This window comes from Coregonus clupeaformis, unplaced genomic scaffold (assembly GCF_020615455.1).
Source record: "Coregonus clupeaformis isolate EN_2021a unplaced genomic scaffold, ASM2061545v1 scaf1579, whole genome shotgun sequence".
Taxonomy (NCBI): Eukaryota; Metazoa; Chordata; class Actinopteri; order Salmoniformes; family Salmonidae; genus Coregonus; species Coregonus clupeaformis.
In genome coordinates, this window is record NW_025535033.1 from 103592 (window position 1) to 126558 (window position 22967).

General features: G+C 48.9%; 1 protein-coding gene across 1 annotated transcript; it reads right to left on the reverse strand.

Moving 5' to 3' along the window:
- Positions 1 to 1427: 1427 nt before the first annotated feature.
- On the reverse strand, positions 1428 to 19004 carry LOC123487265 (iron-sulfur clusters transporter ABCB7, mitochondrial). The gene is made up of 8 exons (XM_045218435.1): positions 18829 to 19004; positions 8997 to 9154; positions 8529 to 8692; positions 7226 to 7355; positions 6824 to 6995; positions 3945 to 4048; positions 2537 to 2644; positions 1428 to 1753 (listed from the first exon to the last, which is right to left on the reverse strand). The coding sequence occupies exons 1-8, from the start codon at positions 18908 to 18910 to the stop codon at positions 1535 to 1537; spliced, it is 1137 nt and encodes a 378-aa protein (XP_045074370.1). The 5' UTR covers positions 18911 to 19004; the 3' UTR covers positions 1428 to 1534.
- Positions 19005 to 22967: the final 3963 nt, after the last annotated feature.

The following is a 22967-nucleotide window of genomic DNA, read 5'->3' on the forward strand; positions in this document are numbered from 1 at the left end:
GCCATTAAACCCCTACAACTTATCCAGAACGCTGCAGCCTGTCTGGTGTTCGACCTTCCCAAGTTCTGTCATGTCACCCCGCTCCTCCGCACACTCCACTGGCTTCCAGTTGAAGCCCGCATCTACTACAAGACCATGGTGCTTGGCTACGGAGCTGTGAGGGGAACGGCACCTCCGTACCTTCAGGCTCTGATCAGACCCTACACCCAAACGAGGGCATTGCGTTCATCCACCTCTGGCCTGCTGGCTCCCCTTCCTCTGCGGAAGCACAGTTCCCGCTCAGCCCAGTCAAAACTGTTCGCTGCTCTGGCACCCCAATGGTGGAACAAGCTCCCTCACGACGCCAGGACAGCGGAGTCACTGACCACCTTCCGGAGACACTTGAAACCCCACCTCTTTAAGGAATACCTGGAATAGTATAACAGTAATCCTTCTCCCGCCCCCCCCCCCATTAAAATAAAAAGTGGTTGTCCCACTTGCTATCATAAGTTGAATGCACCAATTTGTAAGTGGCTCTGGATAAGAGCGTCTGCTAAATGACGTAAAGGTAAATGTAATATCCCTGCTCTATATGGTGATGAGCTAGATCCCCCAATGATCCCCCAGCAGGGGACAGGAGGGGTTAAGGTTAGGGGGCACAAACCTCAGCCTGACCTTTCACCTCACAGAGAGGAGTTCATTCAGGGACAGAACGTTGGTGGCATGATGTCACCTGACCAAACTGACTGATTAAAATAACAGACATCTTTCAAGGGTGGCCGACAGAAATCCCACGTTGACCCAAATCGTCTTGAATGATCAGTCACACACTGACAGCATTAAGAAAGACCTCACCTTCACCAGACTGACAGATCACAGGACCAATCTACTACAGGCAGCAGAACGTCACTGCTCTTTATTCAGGTTTTCACACAAAAAGCCCATCTTCTTTCTCCAGTGCTTTTATATAATTATACATATTCCATTACTCTACCAAACTGTACATGACATCATGCAACATGGGCACCGATCTGACCAATAGGCTCTAAAGTTAATGTAAAGTTAATACTCAGTCATGGTCTTAGTCATATACAACATGATGTCTTGTTCGTGGTTTGGGCTGAGCTGATTGGCAGATGAACGCTGCCTCTCTGTAGACATCAGCCAACGGCAGACAGCCTTTCCTTCTCAGTCTCCTCTTCGGCCACCAATCGCCTTCTCGGGGGGAGGGGCAGCCATCCGGGGGTGGGTTACAGGGTTTGGCGTGGCAGGGGTGAGATGGAGAGAGGTGTAGGTGTACCCTCCCCTGAGAGAGTGCAGACTGTCAGTGAGTGAAGGAAGGAGGGAGGAGTAGTGGTCCTCTGTAGCTCAGCTGGTAGAGCACGGCGCTTGTAACGCCAAGGTTCGATCCCCGGGACCACCCATACACAAAAAATGTATGCACGCATGACTGTAAGTCGCTTTGGATAAAAGCGTCTGCTAAATGGCATATTTATTTATTTTAAGTATTGAAGCAGGTGGGGAAGAGGAGGTGGCCTCCTGTCCTTGTCGCTCCTCAACAGGAGCAGTTCCCACAGCCCTTGACACTGTTCATGATCTCCTCCTGTAGTTTCTTCCTCTCCTGCTCCTTCTGGCTGAGTCTCTCTGGCTGCAGCTCCACTGGGCTGTTCCTACTGTTCAGTATCTTACTGTTCTGAGTGTTCCACAGGTCAGCGTACAGAGATCCTGGAGTAGCCAGCAGAGAGTGGTGGTCACCTCGCTCTGCTATCTTCCCCTGGAGGGGAGAGGGGAGACAGAGGGAGAAGGACGGGGGGACGGGGAGAGGAGAGAGGGAGAAGGACAGGGGGGGGGGGGACAGAAGACAGATGGGGAGAGGGGGGACAGAGGGAGAAGGACGGGGGGAGAGAGGAGGAGGATTATGCTACTATAAAGTCTAGTTGAGTCACACTAAAGTCCATGTAAAAATGACTGACACAAAATGCAGTATTGAATCTCTCTCTCTCTCTCTCTCTCTCTCTCTCTCTCTCTCTCTCTCTCTCTCTCTCTCTCTCTCTCTCTCTCTCTCTCTCTCTCTCTCTCTCTCTCTCTCTCTCTCTCTCTCTCTCTCTCTCTCTCTCTCTCTCTCTCTCTCTCTCTCTCTCTCTCTCTCTCTCTCTCTCTCTCGCTCTCGCTCTCTCTCTCTCTCTCTCTCTCTTCGCTCTCTCTCCAGTATAAAGTAATCCTTCTTCCACCACCCCCAAGAAAAAAAATCAAATAAAAAGTGCTTGTCCCACTGGCTATCATAAGTTCAATGCACCAATTTCTAAGTCGCTCTGAATAACAGCATCTGCTCAATTATGTACATGTAAATATCCCAACTATATATTTTCAGTAAAGTACTACTCCTTGAAGTTTGCAGTTGTATAAAAAAAATATATATATTTTGCTCCCAAATATATTTGTTTACCCTTTAGTGTGTCATTTACTGTATTTATACTTGGGATATTGCTTTTCAACAGGAAAAGTTGGGGAAAAAACCTCCCTCCCTGGAAGAATCACTATGAGAAGGTCTTCTTACCTTGTTGAGTACGATGATCTCGTCTGCGTCTACGATGGTGGACAGTCTGTGAGCGATGAACACGGACGTCCGGTCCTGGACCAGACCCTTCATGGAACTAAGAATGTTCTAGAAGTACACAGAATCACCATGAAGTATTAGAAATAGTTCTACAACACTCTACAACACAGAAACATGAAGTATTTGAAATGGTACTAGAATGTTGTAGAGAAACAGAGGAACATCAAGTATTAAAAACAGTTCTAGAATGTTCCAGAACAACACATCAAGTATTATAAATAATTTAGTTCTATAATACTGTAGAGAAAACACAGGAACATCAAGTATTAGAAATAGTTATAGAACGCTGTATAGAAACAACACAGGAACATCAAGTATAGATGTGGTTAAGGAGTAAATGGAACACAAACATTCCATTGACCAGATTGGCGCACATTCAACAAATCTGATCTAACAAAGTGGATACTCGTCAAATCCGTCATGAGTTATGTATTGTAACAGGCCCCCAATGTGCTTACTTAAGTCCGATTTGCATATATCTGGCTGTTTTCGCTGCATAACATGTAGAAGTTGTCCCTTTTCTGTTTTAGAAGAAGTGGCTGCTAAATGCTAACTCCCATTCGTATAAGCTGGTTAGCATTGCTAGCATACAGAAATCGTTGGTGGTAGTCAAAGTCATTTTGAACTGTAATGCGGTTGATTGGTAACAATCGCTGAACATGTGTTATGGTTGACATCTATACAAGCATTACACTCCAATTTTTACCTCAACATAGTATGAAATACATATATAAACAATAATCTAAATGCAGGGTTAATTTTGCTTAGGGGCAATGAGGTGACTCAGGATCTTTCCCCCACGTGTTTCCATGGCAATTCTATTTACGAGTTTCCATGGCAATTCTATTCACGCGTTTCCATGGCAATTCTATTGTTTTGGTCGAGTTCGATTGACCTATTTGCTGAATCTATTATAAATAGTTCTAGAATGTTCTAGAGAAACAACACAGGAACATGAAGTATTAGAAATAGTTCTAGAATGTTCTAGCCGCACACGAATGCCAATATGACAGGCAGCATATATAATGAAGCCGGTTTCTCTGGGAAATGACATAACTTTAAGACAACTAAGTCAACACAGCAGCAACCAGCAATATCTCCTGTCATCATCACCCCTCCTTCCCACCCCGGTGTGCTCCTGATGATATTTACATATGCCCATATAAAAAGCTTCACAATAAGAAAGCAATAAAAATCGACAGGTATAATATGACGTGGTCTATCCTCTCCAAGTTCAGGGCACAGTTACTCTTTCTGTCCCCTAACATCTACTGAGCTGACAGGTTGGTTGGTACACTGAGTTGAGCTGCAGAAGAGACAACAGGAGATTGTGAAGTGTGTGGGTTACCTCCTCAGTGATCGAGTCCAGTGAGGACGTCGCTTCATCGTACAGCAGGATAGGAGGGTTCTTCAGTATGGCCCTGGCTATGGCCACACGCTGCTTCTCCCCACCTGAAACACACCAAGTACATCATGCAGTCTTGACACACCCGGCAACAGAGACAGAACAGGAAGTACATAATGCAGTCTTGACACACCCGGCAACAGAGACAGAACAGGAAGTACATAATGCAGTCTTGACACACCCGGCAACAGAGACAGAACAGGAAGTACATAATGCAGTCTTGACAAGGCAACAGAGACAGAACAGGAAGTACATAATGCAGTCTTGACACACCCGGCAACAGAGACAGAACAGGAAGTACATAATGCAGTCTTGACACACCCGGCAACAGAGACAGAACAGGAAGTACATAATGCAGTCTTGACACACCCGGCAACAGAGACAGAACAGGAAGTACATAATGCAGTCTTGACAAGGCAACAGAGACAGAACAGGAAGTACATAATGCAGTCTTGACACACCCGGCAACAGAGACAGAACAGGAAGTACATAATGCAGTCTTGACAAGGCAACAGAGACAGAACAGGAAGTACATAATGCAGTCTTGACACACCCGGCAACAGAGCCCTACCCGACCTCTACCTCTAGTTTGAGTCCCCTCTCCCCGACCCCTACCTGACAGTTTGAGTCCCCTCTCCCCGACCCCTACCTGACAGTTTGAGTCCCCTCTCCCCGACCCCTACCTGACAGTTTGAGTCCCCTCTCCCCGACCCCCTACCTGACAGTTTGAGTCCCCTCTCCCGACCCCTACCTGACAGTTTGAGTCCCCTCTCCCCTCTCCCCTACCTGACAGTTTGAGTCCCCTCTCCCCGACCCCTACCTGACAGTTTGACTCCCCTCTCCCCTACCTGACAGTTTGAGTCCCCTCTCCCCTACCTGACAGTTTGAGTCCCCTCTCCCCGACCCCTACCTGACAGTTTGAGTCCCCTCTCCCTGACCCCTACCTGACAGTTTGAGTCCCCTCTCCCCGACCCCTACCTGACAGTTTGAGTCCCCTCTCCCCTCTCCCCTACCTGACAGTTTGAGTCCCCTCTCCCGACCCCCTACCTGACAGTTTGAGTCCCCTCTCCCCTACCTGACAGTTTGAGTCCCCTCTCCCCGACCCCTACCTGACAGTTTGAGTCCCCTCTCCCCTACCTGACAGTTTGAGTCCCCTCTCCCCGACCCCTACCTGACAGTTTGAGTCCCCTCTCCCCGACCCCTACCTGACAGTTTGAGTCCCCTCTCCCCGACCCCTACCTGACAGTTTGAGTACCCTCTCCCCGACCCCTACCTGACAGTTTGAGTCCCCTCTCCCCGACCCCTACCTGACAGTTTGAGTCCCCTCTCCCCGTCCCCTACCTGACAGTTTGAGTCCCCTCTCCCCTACCTGACAGTTTGAGTCCCCTCTCCCCGACCCCCTACCTGACAGTTTGAGTCCCCTCTCCCCTACCTGACAGTTTGAGTCCCCTCTCCCGACCCCTACCTGACAGTTTGAGTCCCCTCTCCCCTACCTGACAGTTTGAGTCCCCTCTCCCGACCCCCTACCTGACAGTTTGAGTCCCCTCTCCCCTACCTGACAGTTTGAGTCCCCTCTCCCCGACCCCTACCTGACAGTTTGAGTCCCCTCTCCCGACCCCTACCTGACAGTTTGAGTCCCCTCTCCCCCGACCCCTACCTGACAGTTTGAGTACCCTCTCCCCGACCCCTACCTGACAGTTTGAGTCCCCTCTCCCCGACCCCTACCTGACAGTTTGAGTCCCCTCTCCCCTACCTGACAGTTTGAGTCCCCTCTCCCCGACCCCTACCTGACAGTTTGAGTCCCCTCTCCCCTACCTGACAGTTTGAGTCCCCTCTCCCCGACCCCTACCTGACAGTTTGAGTCCCCTCTCCCCGTCCCCTACCTGACAGTTTGAGTCCCCTCTCCCCCGACCCCTACCTGACAGTTTGAGCCCCCTCTCCCCTACCTGACAGTTTGAGTACCCTCTCCCCGTCCCTACCTGACAGTTTGAGTCCCCTCTCCCCGACCCCTACCTGACAGTTTGAGTCCCCTCTCCCCTACCTGACAGTTTGAGTCCCCTCTCCCCGACCCCTACCTGACAGTTTGAGTCCCCTCTCCCGTCCCCTACCTGACAGTTTGAGTCCCCTCTCCCCGACCCTCCCTGACAGTTTGAGTCCCCTCTCCCCCGACCCCTACCTGACAGTTTGATTCCCCTCTCCTCGACCCCTACCTGACAGTTTGAGTCCCCTCTCCCCGACCCCCTACCTGACAGTTTGAGTCCCCTCTCCCCGACCCCCTACCTGACAGTTTGAGTCCCCCTCTCCCGACCCCTACCTGACAGTTTGAGTCCCCTCTCCCCGACCCCTACCTGACAGTTTGAGTCCCCTCTCCCCGACCCCCTACCTGACAGTTTGAGTCCCCTCTCCCCGTCCCTACCTGACAGTTTGAGTCCCCTCTCCCCGTCCCCTACCTGACAGTTTGAGTCCCCTCTCCCCGACCCCTACCTGACAGTTTGAGTCCCCTCTCCCCGACCCCTACCTGACAGTTTGAGTCCCCTCTACCCGACCCCTCCCTGACAGTTTGAGTCCCCTCTCCCCGACCCCTACCTGACAGTTTGAGTCCCCTCTACCCGACCCCTCCCTGACAGTTTGAGTCCCCTCTCCCCGACCCCTACCTGACAGTTTGAGTCCCCTCTCCCCGACCCCTACCTGACAGTTTGAGTCCCCTCTCCCGACCCCTACCTGACAGTTTGAGTCCCCTCTCCCGACCCCTACCTGACAGTTTGAGTCCCCTCTCCCCGACCCCTACCTGACAGTTTGAGTCCCCTCTCCCCGACCCCTACCTGACAGTTTGAGTCCCCTCTCGCCGACCTGAGTGTCGTATCCGTGTGGCATCCTGAGGATGGCGTCGTGTATCCCTGCCAGCCGTGCCACCTGGTACACTTCCTCTGGCGTGGCGTTGATGTTCCCGTACTGAAGGTTGTAGAAGATGGTGTTGTGGAAGAGCACTGCATCCTGGGTAGGGGGGAGGGGGGGAGAGATTGACCTTCAGTTCAACTTGAGGAGAGGAAACATCAGGAGAACAAAATAAAGTGTAGAAACACACTGAACAAAGAAACAAACTGTTCTTTCAACGTCTGAAGGAAAGAACCTGTAGTTTCTATACGCTTCCACAGTGCCCCCAACTTAACGCAGGATCAATAAGTTCAATCAAATCAAAGTTTATCAAATAAAGTTAGTTTTACCTGTGGTACCACCCCTACGGCCTGTCGCAGACTGTCCAGTCCAACGTCTCTGATGTTCTGTCCAGCGATGTAGATGTTTCCCTTCTGGGGCTCGTAAAACCGGAACAACATGCGCACTATGGTGCTCTTCCTGAAACACAGAACCATTATTACTATGGTGCTCTTCCTGAAACACAGAACCATTATTACTATGGTGCTCTTCCTGAAACACAGAACCATTATTACTATGGTGCTCTTCCTGAAACACAGAACCATAATTCCTATGGTGCTCTTCCTGAAACACAGAACCATTATTACTATGGTGCTCTTCCTGAAACACAGAACCATTATTACTATGGTGCTCTTCCTGAAACACAGAACCATAATTCCTATGGTGCTCTTCCTGAAACACAGAACCATTATTACTATGGTGCTCTTCCTGAAACACAGAACCATTATTACTATGGTGCTCTTCCTGAAACACAGAACTATAATTCCTATGGTGCTCTTCCTGAATGTGGAACCAATGTCGGTGACAGACATGGCAGCTCTGCTTCTAGCTCCTACGCAACTTTGCGGTATTTCGTTTTTTTTTTGTGTTATTTCTAACATTATCAGCCCAGAACAGCTGGAAATAACTTTTGGATATCAGAGCGGCGGTAACGCACCGGCATTCCGACCAGAAATACGACTTTCCGGAATCGGATCCTTTGTTCTTACCCACCCCAAGGCAACTGAACTTATTCCAGAGGCTGCTCCAAGACGCCGCCGGTGGAGAAGAGGTTATCGGAGTGGACTTCTAGTCCGACTCAGGAGGCGTGCACACCATCCATCGCTTCCGAGTATATTACCCGCTAATGTTCAGTCCCTGGATAATAAAGTAGACGAGCTCAGGGCGAGGATCTCCTTCCAGAGAGACATCAGGGACTGTAACATACTCTGTTTCACGGAATCATGGCTCTCTCCGGATATACTGTCCACGTCCATACAGCCAGCTGGGTTCTCAGTACATCGGGCTGCATCACCGCCTGGTACGGCAACTGCACCGCCCGAACCATTATTACTTTGGGGGGGTAAGAACAGGGGATCAAATACTTTTTTCCTCTCACTGTAAACAGCTGATCCCGAATTAGACCTTAAGCAGGATATGAGCTACTATCTGGAATACTGTGAGTATGTATGTAGACGTGGCCAATCAGACACCGTCCAGACCAGGATGAGGAAACTTTGAGAAAGCTACCAGAATTTTCCAACCCTACTGTTGACCAGTGCACTTAATATTACCATTTCCGACAGGTCAAGGCCTTTCTAAACGAGTACCTACCCTGATCCGCTCCCTCCCACGATGGCCACCTTCTTCCCAGCCGGCACCTGGAAGGAGACCCCCTCTAGAACCTTCTGTCCTTCCAGGTACTCAAAGTAGACATCCTCAAACCTGATGGTGGCTTCTTGAGGGGTCACAGAGAGAGGAGGGGCCAGCTCTCTCTCCTAGAGTAGAGAGTCAGAGTTAGGATAGACTAGTTACTATATACTAACCCCTGACCCCTAACCTCTAACCCTCCTGGAGGGGGTCACAAGGAGGGCAGGGGCCAGCTCCTTCTCATATAGACAGAGGAGAGACAGGAGAGGAACTGGACTAGAAGTATAGAACCTAACCCTTAGGAATACTGAGTGCAGCTAGTCAGTAATTGGTGTTCTAGATAGATATCTTAGCTCTAGACCAGCACAAGGTGGGCTCTGAGCCAAAAGAAGTGCACTACATAGGGAATAGGGTGCAATTAGTGTGTGTTACCTTGATCTTGGTGTCAACACTGAGCAGTGTGAAGAGTGTATTCATGTCGATCAGGGCCTGACGTGTCTCTCTGTACACGGTGCCCAGGAAGTTAAGAGGCAGAGAGAGCTGGAACAGCAGACCGTTCACCATCACCAGGTCTCCTACGGTCATAGAGCCTGTCAACAACATCAACAACACACTGTCAAACTTCCACAGGTACTTCAAGGAACTCAAACCAATCACAGCACAGATTAAATGGTTCTCTATCATTCTATTTCTAGACCCTCTCCTCACCTGTCATGATGCCCTTGGTAGGGTTAGACTGACCTGTCATGATGCCCTTGGTAGGGTTAGACTGACCTGTCATGATGCCCTTGGTAGGATTATACTGACCTGTCATGATGCCCTTGGTAGGATTAGACTGACCTGCCATGATGCCCTTGGTAGGATTGGGGTTAGACTGACCTGTCATGATGCCCTTGGTAGGGTTAGACTGACCTGTCATGATGCCCTTGGTAGGATTAGGGTTAGACTGACCTGTCATGATGCCCTTGGTAGGATTAGGGTTAGACTGACCTGTCATGATGCCCTTGGTAGGATTAGACTGACCTGTCATGATGCCCTTGGTAGGATTGGGGTTAGACTGACCTGTCATGATGCCCTTGGTAGGATTAGACTGACCTGTCATGATGCCCTTGGTAGGATTAGGGTTAGACTGACCTGTCATGATGCCCTTGGTAGGATTAGACTGACCTGTCATGATGCCCTTGGTAGGATTAGACTGACCTGTCATGATGCCCTTGGTAGGGTTAGACTGACCTGTCATGATGCCCTTGGTAGGGTTAGGATTAGACTGACCTGTCATGATGTCCTTGGTAGGATTAGACTGACCTGTCATGATGCCCTTGGTAGGATTAGACTGACCTGTCATGATGCCCTTGGTAGGATTAGACTGACCTGTCATGATGCCCTTGGTAGGGTTAGACTGACCTGTCATGATGTCCTTGGTAGGATTAGACTGACCTGTCATGATGCCCTTGGTAGGATTAGACTGACCTGTCATGATGCCCTTGGTAGGATTAGGGTTAGACTGACCTGTCATGATGTCCTTGGTAGGATTAGACTGACCTGTCATGATGCCCTTGGTAGGGTTAGACTGACCTGTCATGATGCCCTTGGTAGGATTAGACTGACCTGTCATGATGCCCTTGGTAGGGTTAGACTGACCTGTCATGATGCCCTTGGTAGGGTTAGGGTTAGACTGACCTGTCATGATGCCCTTGGTAGGATTAGACTGACCTGTCATGATGCCCTTGGTAGGGTTGGGGTTAGACTGACCTGTCATGATGCCCTTGGTAGGATTAGACTGACCTGTCATGATGCCCTTGGTAGGATTAGACTGACCTGTCATGATGCCCTTGGTAGGATTAGACTGACCTGTCATGATGCCCTTGGTAGGATTAGACTGACCTGTCATGATGCCCTTGGTAGGGTTAGACTGACCTGTCATGATGCCCTTGGTAGGATTAGACTGACCTGTCATGATGCCCTTGGTAGGATTAGACTGACCTGTCATGATGCCCTTGGTAGGATTAGACTGACCTGTCATGATGCCCTTGGTAGGATTAGACTGACCTGTCATGATGCCCTTGGTAGGATTAGACTGACCTGTCATGATGCCCTTGGTAGGGTTAGACTGACCTGTCATGATGCCCTTGGTAGGATTAGACTGACCTGTCATGATGCCCTTGGTAGGGTTAGACTGACCTGTCATGATGCCCTTGGTAGGATTAGACTGACCTGCCATGATGCCCTTGGTAGGGTTAGGGTTAGACTGACCTGCCATGATGCCCTTGGTAGGATTAGGGTTAGACTGACCTGTCATGATGCCCTTGGTAGGATTAGACTGACCTGTCATGATGCCCTTGGTAGGATTAGACTGACCTGTCATGATGCCCTTGGTAGGATTAGACTGACCTGTCATGATGCCCTTGGTAGGGTTAGACTGACCTGTCATGATGCCCTTGGTAGGATTAGACTGACCTGTCATGATGCCCTTGGTAGGGTTAGACTGACCTGCCATGATGCCCTTGGTAGGGTTAGACTGACCTGTCATGATGCCCTTGGTAGGGTTAGACTGACCTGTCATGATGCCCTTGGTAGGGTTGGGATTAGACTGACCTGTCATGATGCCCTTGGTAGGATTAGGGTTAGACTGACCTGTCATGATGCCCTTGGTAGGATTAGGGTTAGACTGACCTGTCATGATGCCCTTGGTAGGATTAGGGTTAGACTGACCTGTCATGATGCCTTTGGTAGGATTAGGGTTAGACTGACCTGTCATGATGCCCTTGGTAGGATTAGGGTTAGACTGACCTGTCATGATGCCCTTGGTAGGATTAGACTGACCTGCCATGATGCCCTTGGTAGGGTTGGGGTTAGACTGACCTGTCATGATGCCCTTGGTAGGATTAGACTGACCTGTCATGATGCCCTTGGTAGGGTTAGACTGACCTGCCATGATGCCCTTGGTAGGGTTAGACTGACCTGTCATGATGCCCTTGGTAGGGTTAGACTGACCTGTCATGATGCCCTTGGTAGGATTGGGATTAGACTGACCTGTCATGATGCCCTTGGTAGGATTAGGGTTAGACTGACCTGTCATGATGCCCTTGGTAGATTAGGTTAGACTGACCTGTCATGATGCCCTTGGTAGGATTAGGGTTAGACTGACCTGTCATGATGCCTTTGGTAGGATTAGGTTAGACTGACCTGTCATGATGCCCTTGGTAGGATTAGGGTTAGACTGACCTGTCATGATGCCCTTGGTAGGATTAGACTGACCTGTCATGATGCCCTTGGTAGGATTAGACTGACCTGTCATGATGCCCTTGGTAGGATTAGGGTTAGACTGACCTGTCATGATGCCCTTGGTAGGATTAGGGGTTAGACTGACCTGTCATGATGCCTTTGGTAGGATTAGACTGACCTGTCATGATGCCCTTGGTAGGGTTAGACTGACCTGTCATGATGCCCTTGGTAGGGTTAGGATTAGACTGACCTGTCATGATGCCCTTGGTAGGGTTAGACTGACCTGTCATGATGCCCTTGGTAGGGTTAGATTGACCTGTCATGATGCCCTTGGTAGGGTTAGACTGACCTGTCATGATGCCCTTGGTAGGATTAGACTGACCTGTCATGATGCCCTTGGTAGGATTAGACTGACCTGTCATGATGCCCTTGGTAGGGTTAGACTGACCTGTCATGATGCCCTTGGTAGGATTAGACTGACCTGTCATGATGCCCTTGGTAGGGTTAGACTGACCTGCCATGATGCCCTTGGTAGGGTTAGACTGACCTGTCATGATGCCCTTGGTAGGATTAGGGTTAGACTGACCTGTCATGATGTCCTTGGTAGGGTTAGACTGACCTGTCATGATGCCCTTGGTAGGATTGGGGTTAGACTGACCTGTCATGATGCCCTTGGTAGGATTAGGGTTAGACTGACCTGTCATGATGCCCTTGGTAGGATTAGACTGACCTGTCATGATGCCCTTGGTAGGATTAGACTGACCTGTCATGATGCCCTTGGTAGGGTTAGACTGACCTGTCATGATGCCCTTGGTAGGATTAGGGTTAGACTGACCTGTCATGATGCCCTTGGTAGGATTAGGGTTAGACTGACCTGTCATGATGCCCTTGGTAGGGTTAGACTGACCTGTCATGATGCCCTTGGTAGGATTAGACTGACCTGTCATGATGCCCTTGGTAGGGTTGGGGTTAGACTGACCTGTCATGATGCCCTTGGTAGGATTAGACTGACCTGTCATGATGCCTTTGGTAGGGTTAGACTGACCTGTCATGATGCCCTTGGTAGGATTAGACTGACCTGTCATGATGCCTTTGGTAGGGTTAGACTGACCTGTCATGATGCCCTTGGTAGGGTTAGACTGACCTGTCATGATGCCCTTGGTAGGGTTGGGATTAGACTGACCTGTCATGATGCCCTTGGTAGGATTAGGGTTGGACTGACCTGTCATGATGCCCTTGGTAGGATTAGGGTTGACTGACCTGTCATGATGCCCTTGGTAGGATTAGGGTTAGACTGACCTGTCATGATGCCCTTGGTAGGATTAGGGTTAGACTGACCTGTCATGATGCCCTTGGTAGGATTAGACTGACCTGCCATGATGCCCTTGGTAGGGTTGGGGTTAGACTGACCTGTCATGATGCCCTTGGTAGGATTAGACTGACCTGTCATGATGCCCTTGGTAGGGTTAGACTGACCTGCCATGATGCCCTTGGTAGGGTTAGACTGACCTGTCATGATGCCCTTGGTAGGGTTAGACTGACCTGTCATGATGCCCTTGGTAGGGTTGGGATTAGACTGACCTGTCATGATGCCCTTGGTAGGATTAGGGTTAGACTGACCTGTCATGATGCCCTTGGTAGGATTAGGGTTAGACTGACCTGTCATGATGCCCTTGGTAGGATTAGGGTTAGACTGACCTGTCATGATGCCTTTGGTAGGATTAGGGTTAGACTGACCTGTCATGATGCCCTTGGTAGGATTAGGGTTAGACTGACCTGTCATGATGCCCTTGGTAGGATTAGACTGACCTGTCATGATGCCCTTGGTAGGATTAGACTGACCTGTCATGATGCCCTTGGTAGGATTAGGGTTAGACTGACCTGTCATGATGCCCTTGGTAGGATTAGGGTTAGACTGACCTGTCATGATGCCTTTGGTAGGATTAGACTGACCTGTCATGATGCCCTTGGTAGGGTTAGACTGACCTGTCATGATGCCCTTGGTAGGGTTAGGATTAGACTGACCTGTCATGATGCCCTTGGTAGGGTTAGACTGACCTGTCATGATGCCCTTGGTAGGGTTAGACTGACCTGTCATGATGCCCTTGGTAGGATTAGACTGACCTGTCATGATGCCCTTGGTAGGGATTAGACTGACCTGTCATGATGCCCTTGGTAGGGTTAGACTGACCTGTCACGATGCCCTTGGTAGGATTAGACTGACCTGTCATGATGCCCTTGGTAGGGTTAGACTGACCTGCCATGATGCCCTTGGTAGGGTTAGACTGACCTGTCATGATGCCCTTGGTAGGATTAGGGTTAGACTGACCTGTCATGATGTCCTTGGTAGGGTTAGACTGACCTGTCATGATGCCCTTGGTAGGATTGGGGTTAGACTGACCTGTCATGATGCCCTTGGTAGGATTAGGGTTAGACTGACCTGTCATGATGCCCTTGGTAGGATTAGACTGACCTGTCATGATGCCCTTGGTAGGATTAGACTGACCTGTCATGATGCCCTTGGTAGGATTAGACTGACCTGTCATGATGCCCTTGGTAGGGTTAGACTGACCTGTCATGATACCCTTGGTAGGGTTAGACTGACCTGTCATGATGCCCTTGGTAGGATTAGACTGACCTGTCATGATGCCCTTGGTAGGGTTAGACTGACCTGTCATGATGCCCTTGGTAGGATTAGGGTTAGACTGACCTGTCATGATGCCCTTGGTAGGATTAGGGTTAGACTGACCTGTCATGATGCCCTTGGTAGGATTAGACTGACCTGTCATGATGCCCTTGGTAGGGTTGGGGTTAGACTGACCTGTCATGATGCCCTTGGTAGGATTAGACTGACCTGTCATGATGCCTTTGGTAGGGTTAGACTGACCTGTCATGATGCCCTTGGTAGGATTAGGGTTAGACTGACCTGTCATGATGCCTTTGGTAGGGTTAGACTGACCTGTCATGATGCCCTTGGTACGATTAGACTGACCTGTCATGATGCCCTTGGTAGGATTAGACTGACCTGTCATGATGCCCTTGGTAGGATTAGGGTTAGACTGACCTGTCATGATGCCCTTGGTAGGATTAGGGTTAGACTGACCTGTCGCGATGCCCTTGGTAGGATTAGACTGACCTGTCATGATGCCCTTGGTAGGGTTAGACTGACCTGTCATGATGCCCTTGGTGGATTAGACTGACCTGTCATGATGCCCTTGGTAGGATTAGGGTTAGACTGACCTGTCATGATGCCCTTGGTAGGGTTAGACTGACCTGTCATGATGCCCTTGGTAGGATTAGGGTTAGACTGACCTGTCATGATGCCCTTGGTAGGGTTAGACTGACCTGTCATGATGCCCTTGGTAGGGTTAGACTGACCTGTCATGATGCCTTTGGTAGGGTTAGACCGACCTGTCATGATGCCCTTGGTAGGATTAGACTGACCTGTCATGATGCCCTTGGTAGGATTAGACTGACCTGTCTTGATGCCCTTGGTAGGGTTAGACTGACCTGTCTTGATGCCCTTGGTAGGGTTAGACTGACCTGTCATGATGCCCTTGGTAGGATTAGACTGACATGTCTTGATGCCCTTGGTAGGGTTAGACTGACCTGTCATGATGCCCTTGGTAGGATTAGGGTTAGACTGACCTGACATGATGCCCTTGGTAGGGTTAGACTGACCTGTCATGATGCCCTTGGTAGGGTTAGACTGACCTGTCATGATGCCCTTGGTAGGATTAGACTGACCTGTCATGATGCCCTTGGTAGGGTTAGGGTTAGACTGACCTGTCATGATGCCCTTGGTAGGGTTAGACTGACCTGTCATGATGCCCTTGGTAGGGTTAGGATTAGACTGACCTGTCTTGATGCCCTTGGTAGGATTAGACTGACCTGTCATGATGCCCTTGGTAGGATTAGACTGACCTGTCATGATGCCCTTGGTAGGGTTAGACTGACCTGTCATGATGCCCTTGGTAGGGTTAGACTGACCTGTCGTGATGCCCTTGGTAGGGTTAGGACTGACCTGTCATGATGCCCTTGGTAGGATTAGACTGACCTGCCATGATGCCCTTGGTAGGATTAGACTGACCTGTCATGATGCCCTTGGTAGGGTTAGACTGACCTGTCATGATGCCCTTGGTAGGGTTAGACTGACCTGTCATGATGCCCTTGGTAGGATTAGACTGACCTGTCATGATGCCCTTGATGCCCTTGGTAGGGTTAGACTGACCTGTCATGATGCCCTTGGTAGGATTAGACTGACCTGTCATGATGTCCTTGGTAGGATTAGACTGACCTGTCATGATGCCCTTGGTAGGGTTAGACTGACCTGCCATGATGCCCTTGGTAGGGTTAGACTGACCTGTCATGATGCCCTTGGTAGGATTAGACTGACCTGTCATGATGCCCTTGGTAGGATTAGACTGACCTGTCATGATGCCCTTGGTAGGGTTAGACTGACCTGTCATGATGCCGTTGGTAGGATTAGACTGACCTGTCATGATGCCCTTGGTAGGGTTAGACTGACCTGTCATGATGCCCTTGGTAGGGTTAGACTGACCTGTCATGATGCCCTTGGTAGGATTAGACTGACCTGTCATGATGCCCTTGGTAGGGTTAGACCGACCTGTCATGATGCCCTTGGTAGGATTAGGGTTAGACTGACCTGCCATGATGCCCTTGGTAGGATTAGACTGACCTGTCATGATGCCCTTGGTAGGGTTGAGACCGACCTGTCATGATGCCCTTGGTAGGATTAGGGTTAGACTGACCTGCCATGATGCCCTTGGTAGGATTAGGGGTTAGACTGACCTGTCATGATGCCCTTGGTAGGGTTAGACTGACCTGTCATGATGCCCTTGGTAGGGTTACGCGTTAGACTGACCTGTCATGATGCCCTTGGTAGGATTAGGGTTAGACTGACCTGTCGTGATGCCCTTGGTAGGGTTAGACTGACCTGTCATGATGCCCTTGGTAGGGTTAGGGTTAGACTGACCTGTCGCAGATGCCCTTGGTAGGATTAGGGTTAGACTGACCTGTCACTGATGCCCTTGGTAGGTTAGACTGACCTGTCATGATGCCCTTGGTAGGATTAGGGTTAGACTGACCTGTCATGATGCCCTTGGTAGGGTTAGACTGACCTGTCATGATGCCCTTGGTAGGGTTAGGGTTAGACTGACCTGCCATGATGCCCTTGGTAGGATTAGACTGACCTGTCATGATGCCCTTGGTAGGATTAGACTGACCTGTCATGATGCCCTTGGTAGGGTTAGACTGACCTGTCATGATGCCCTTGGTAGGGTTAGACTGACCTGTCATGATGCCCTTGGTAGGATTAGACTGACCTGTCATGATGCCCTTGGTAGGATTAGACTGACCTGTCATGATGCCCTTGGTAGGATTAGACTGACCTGTCATGATGCCCTTGGTAGGGTTAGACTGACCTGTCATGATGCCCTTGGTAGGATTAGGGTTAGACTGACCTGTCATGATGCCCTTGGTAGGATTAGACTGACCTGTCATGATGCCCTTGGTAGGATTAGACTGACCTGTCATGATGCCCTTGGTAGGGTTAGGGTTAGACTGACCTGTCATGATGCCCTTGGTAGGATTAGACTGACCTGTCATGATGCCCTTGGTAGGGTTAGGGTTAGACTGACCTGTCATGATGCCCTTGGTAGGATTAGACTGACCTGTCATGATGCCCTTGGTAGGATTAGACTGACCTGTCATGATGCCCTTGGTAGGATTAGACTGACCTGTCGCGATGCCCTTGGTAGGATTAAGGTTAGACTGACCTGTCATGATGTCCTTGGTAGGATTAGACTGACCTGTCATGATGCCCTTGGTAGGATTAGACTGACCTGTCATGATGCCCTTGGTAGGATTAGGGTTAGACTGACCTGTCATGATGTCCTTGGTAGGATTAGACTGACCTGTCATGATGCCCTTGGTAGGATTAGACTGACCTGTCTTGATGCCCTTGGTAGGATTAGACTGACCTGTCTTGATGCCCTTGGTAGGATTAGACTGACCTGTCATGATGCCCTTGGTAGGATTAGACTGACCTGTCATGATGCCCTTGGTAAGGTTAGATTGACCTGTCATGATGCCCTTGGTAGGGTTAGACTGACCTGCCATGATGCCCTTGGTAGGATTAGACTGACCTGTCATGATGCCCTTGGTAGGATTAGACTGACCTGCCATGATGCCCTTGGTAGGGTTAGACTGACCTGCCATGATGCCCTTGGTAGGGATTAGACTGACCTGTCATGATGCCCTTGGTAGGATTAGACTGACCTGTCGTGATGCCCTTGAGCAGGGATTAGACTGACCTGCCATGATGCCCTTGGTAGGATTAGACTGACCTGTCATGATGCCCTTGGTAGGATTAGACTGACCTGTCATGATGCCCTTGGTAGGATTAGACTGACCTGTCATGATGCCCTTGGTAGGATTAGACTGACCTGTCATGATGCCCTTGGTAGGATTAGACTGACCTGTCGTGATGCCCTTGGTAGGGTTAGACTGACCTGTCATGATGCCCTTGGTAGGATTAGACTGACCTGTCATGATGCCCTTGTAGGATTAGACTGACCTGTCAGTGATGCCCTTGGTAGGGGTTAGGATTAGACTGACCTGTCATGATGCCCTTGGTGATTAGACTGACCTGTCATGATGCCCTTGGTAGGGGTTAGACTGACCTGCCATGATGCCCTTGGTAGGATTAGACTGACCTGTCATGATGCCCTTGGTAGGATTAGGATTAGACTGACCTGTCATGATGCCCTTGGTAGGATTAGACTGACCTGTCATGATGCCCTTGGTAGGGTTAGACTGACCTGCCATGATGCCCTTGGTAGGGTTAGACTGACCTGCCATGATGCCCTTGGTAGGGTTAGACTGACCTGTCATGATGCCCTTGGTAGGGTTAGACTGACCTGCCATGATGCCCTTGGTAGGGTTGGGGTTGTAGCCATCAACTTTAGTTAGGGTTAGTTAGGGTGTAGGGGTTAGGGTTAGTTAGGGTTAGACTGACCTGCCATGATGCCCTTGCTAGCTAGCACCATGATACCAGTGAGGCCCACACTAAAGATGACACTCTGTCCAAAGTTGAGCATGGCCAGGGTAGAGGTGGTCTTCAGGGAGGAGGACTCGTAGGTCTTCAGATAACCATCATACTTCTCTGCTTCATACTTCTCATTGTTGAAATACTGTAACAGAGAGAGAGATGGTCAGGTCAGACAGTATCGTGTAGTAGAATACTGTAACAGAGAGAGAGATGGTCAGGTCAGACAGTATCGTGGTAGAATACTGTAACAGAGAGAGAGATGGTCAGGTCAGACAGTATCCGTGTGTATAGAATCAAGACAGACAGGTTGAAGATTCCCTAAACGTCTCATGTGACCAACAAGTGAGGGTCTAATGTTCCATGTTTCAGCCTTGGTTTACTAGGTCACAGTGAAGTTGTCTGTTAACGTGGTGGTCACGGTGGGAGAGAGAGTGGGAGAGAACTTCAGATGCTGCTGTCTACCATGTAGCTCAGTGGGCGAGTCACTACATCACCCAGCTAGGGAATGTCATCTTTGGTTCATTTGTATAAAAGGAAATGAACAGGCCAGGGAGATGGAGAAAGCAGCACATGCAGGAGAGGACAGAGATATGGAGAAATAATATCTATAACTAGATATATATATATATATAATTACATATTCACTTTGAGACTATAACTATATATATATAATTACATATTCACTTTGAGACTCTATAACTATATACAGTGGGGGAAAAAAGTATTTAGTCAGCCACCAATTGTGCAAGTTCTCCCACTTAAAAAGATGAGAGAGGCCTGTGTACACGTCAACTATGATAGACAAAATGAGAAAAAAATATCCAGAAAATCACATTGTAGGATTTTTAATGAATTTATTTGCAAATTATGGTGAAAAATAAGTATTTGGTCAATAATAAAAGTTTCTCAATACTTTGTTATATACCCTTTGTTGGCAATGACAGGTCAAACGTTTTCTGTAAGTCTTCACAAGGTTTTACACACTGTTGCTGGTATTTCCTCCATGCAGATCTCCTCTAGAGCAGTCATGTTTTGGGGCTGTCGCTGGGCAACACGGACTTTCAACTCCCTCCAAAGATTTTCTATGGGGTTGAGATCTGGAGACTGGCTAGGCCACTCCAGGACCTTGAAATGCTTCTTACGAAGCCACTCCTTCGTAGCCCGGGCGGTGTGTTTGGGATCATTGTCATGCTGAAAGACCCAGCCACGTTTCATCTTCAAAGCCCTTGCTGATGGAAGGAGGTTTTCACTCAAAATCTCACGATACATGGCCCCATTCATTCTTTCCTTTACACGGATCAGTCGTCCTGGTCCTTTGCAGAAAAAACAGCCCCAAAGCATGATGTTTCCACCACCATGCTTCACAGTAGGTATGGTGTTCTTTGGATGCAACTCATCATTCTTTGTCCTCCAAACACGACGAGTTGAGTTTTTACCAAAAAAGTTCTATTTTGGTTTCATCTGACCATATGACATTCTCCCAATCCTCTTCTGGATCATCCAAATGCACTCTAGCAAACTTCAGATGGGCCTGGACATGTACTGGCTTAAGCAGGGGGGACACGTTTGGCACTGCAGGATTTGAGTCCCTGGCGGCGTAGTGTGTTACTGATGGTAGGCTTTGTTACTTTGGTCCCAGCTCTCTGCAGGTCATTCACTAGGTCCCCCTGTGGTTCTGGGATTTTTGCTCACCGTTCTTGTGATCATTTTGACCCCACGGGGTGAGATCTTGCGTGGAGCCCCAGATCGAGGGAGATTATCAGTGGTCTTGTATGTCTTCCATTTCCTAATAATTGCTCCCACAGTTGATTTCTTCAAAGCAAGCTGCTTACCTATTGAAGATTCAGTCTTCCCAGCCTGGGTGCAGGTCTACAATTTTGTTTCTGGTGTCCTTTGACAGCTCTTTTGGTCTTGGCCATAGTGGAGTTTGGAGTGTGACTGTTTGAGGTTGTGGACAGGTGTCTTTTATACTGATAACAAGTTCAAACAGGTGCCATTAATACAGGTAACAGTGGAGGACAGAGGAGCCTCTTAAAGAAGAAGTTACAGGTCTGTGAGTGCCAGAAATCTTGCTTGTTTGTAGGTCACCAAATACTTATTTTCCACCATAATTTGCTAATAAATTCATTAAAAATCCTACAATGTGATTTTCTGGATTTTCTTTCTCAATTTGTCTGTCATAGTTGGCGTGTACCTATGATGAAAATTACAGGCCTCTTTCATCTTTTAAGTGGGAGAACTTGCACAATTGGTGGCTGGCTAAATACTTTTTTCCCCACCGTATACATGCCCGTCTGAAGTTGCCAATGAACATCTGAATGATTCAGAGAGAACTGGGTGAAAGTGTTGTGGTCAGATGAGACCAAAATGGAGCTCTTTGGCATCAACTCAACTCGACGTGTTTGGAGGAGGAGGAATGCTGCCTATGACCCCAAGAACACCATCCCCACCATCAAACATGGAGGTGGAAACATTATGCTTTGGGGGTGTTTTTCTGCTAAGGGGACAGGACAACTTCACCGCATCAAGGGCGATGGACGGGGCCATGTACCGTCAAATCCTGGGTGAGAACCTCCTTCCCTCAGCCAGGGCATTGAAAATGGGTCGTGGATGGGTATTCCAGCATGACAATGACCCAAAACACACGTGCCAAGGCAACAAAGGAGTGGCTCAGAAGAAGAACATTAAGGTCCTGGAGTGGCCTAGCCAGTCTCCAGACCTTAATCCCATAGAAAATCTGTGGAGGGAGCTGAAGGTTTCGAGTTGCCAAACGTCAGCCTCAAAACCTTAATGACTTGGAGAAGATCTGCAAAGAGGAGTGGGACAAAATCCCTCCTGAGATGTGTGAAAACCTGGTGGCCAACTACAAGAAACGTCTGACCTCTGTGATTGCCAACAAGGGTTTTGCCACCAAGTACTAAGTCATGTTTTGCAGAGGGGTCAAATACTTATTTCCCTCATTAAAATGCAAATCAATTTATAACATTTTGACATGCGTTTTCTGGATTTTTTTGTTGTTATTCTGTCTCTCACTGTTCAAATAAACCTACCATTAAAATTATAGACTGATCATGTCTTTGTCGGTGGGCAAACATACAAAATCAGCAGGGATCAAAACTTTTTCCCTCACTGTATATATAATTACATATTCACTTTGAGACTCTATAACTATATACAGTGGGGAGAACAAGTATTTGAAACACTGCCGATTTTGCAGGTTTTCCTACTTACAAAGCATGTAGAGGTCTGTAATTTTTATCATAGGTACACTTCAACTGTGAGAGACGGAATCTAAAACAAAAATCCAGAAAATCACATTGTATGATTTTTAAGTAAAAAGATAGATCCACAGATGATGCAATCGCCATCACACTGTATTATAGGGCGGCAGGTAGCTTAGTGGTTAAGAGCGTTGTGCCAGTAACCGAAAGGTCGCTGGTTCTAATCCCCGAGCCGACTAGGTGAAAAATCTGTTGATGTGCCCCTAATTGCTCCTGTAAGTCGCTCTGGATAAGAGCGTTACAAATGACAAAATAATGCCCACGGCCCAGTTAAAAAAAAAAATGCATTACGGTACCTCAGTTAAACCCCCTCTCTGCCTCTCCCTCTCTCTCTCTCTCTCTCTCTCTCTCTCTCTCTCTCTCTCTCTGTCCCCGGTCTCTCCTCTCCTCTCTCTCTCTCTCTCTCTCTCTCTCTCTCTCTGTCCCCGGTCTCTCCTCTCCTCTCTCTGAATTCCTCCTCTCTCTCTCAATTTGCATACCGCCGTCAATAGATCCACAGACGATGCACCATCACACTGCCCACTGCCCTATCCCATCTGGACAAGAGGAATACCTTCTGTAAGAATCTGTTCATTCGACCAAAGCTCAGCATTCAACACCATAGTACCCTCCAAGCTCATCATTAAGCTTGAGGCCTGGGTCTGAACCCCGCCCTTTGCAGTTGGGTCCTGGACTTCCTGATGGGCCGCCCCCCACCTCCACTTCGCTGATCCTCAACACTGGGGCCCCACAAGGGTGTGTGCTCCAGCCCCCCTCCTGTACTCCCTGTTCACCCATGACTGCGTGGCCAAACACGCCTCCAACTCAATCATCAAGTTTGCAGAC

Excerpts from the sequence above, each read along its gene's own strand:
- LOC123487265 (XM_045218435.1), bottom strand. The coding sequence starts at position 18,910 with ATGCTCAACTTTGGACAGAGTGTCATCTTTAGTGTGGGCCTCACTGGT. Across the intron at positions 9,155-18,828 it reads TAGCAAGGGCATCATGGCAG|GCTCTATGACCGTAGGAGAC; the intron begins GTCAGTCTAACC and ends TGTTGTTGACAG. Across the intron at positions 6,996-7,225 it reads CCGTAGGGGTGGTACCACAG|GATGCAGTGCTCTTCCACAA; the intron begins GTAAAACTAACT and ends CCCCCTACCCAG.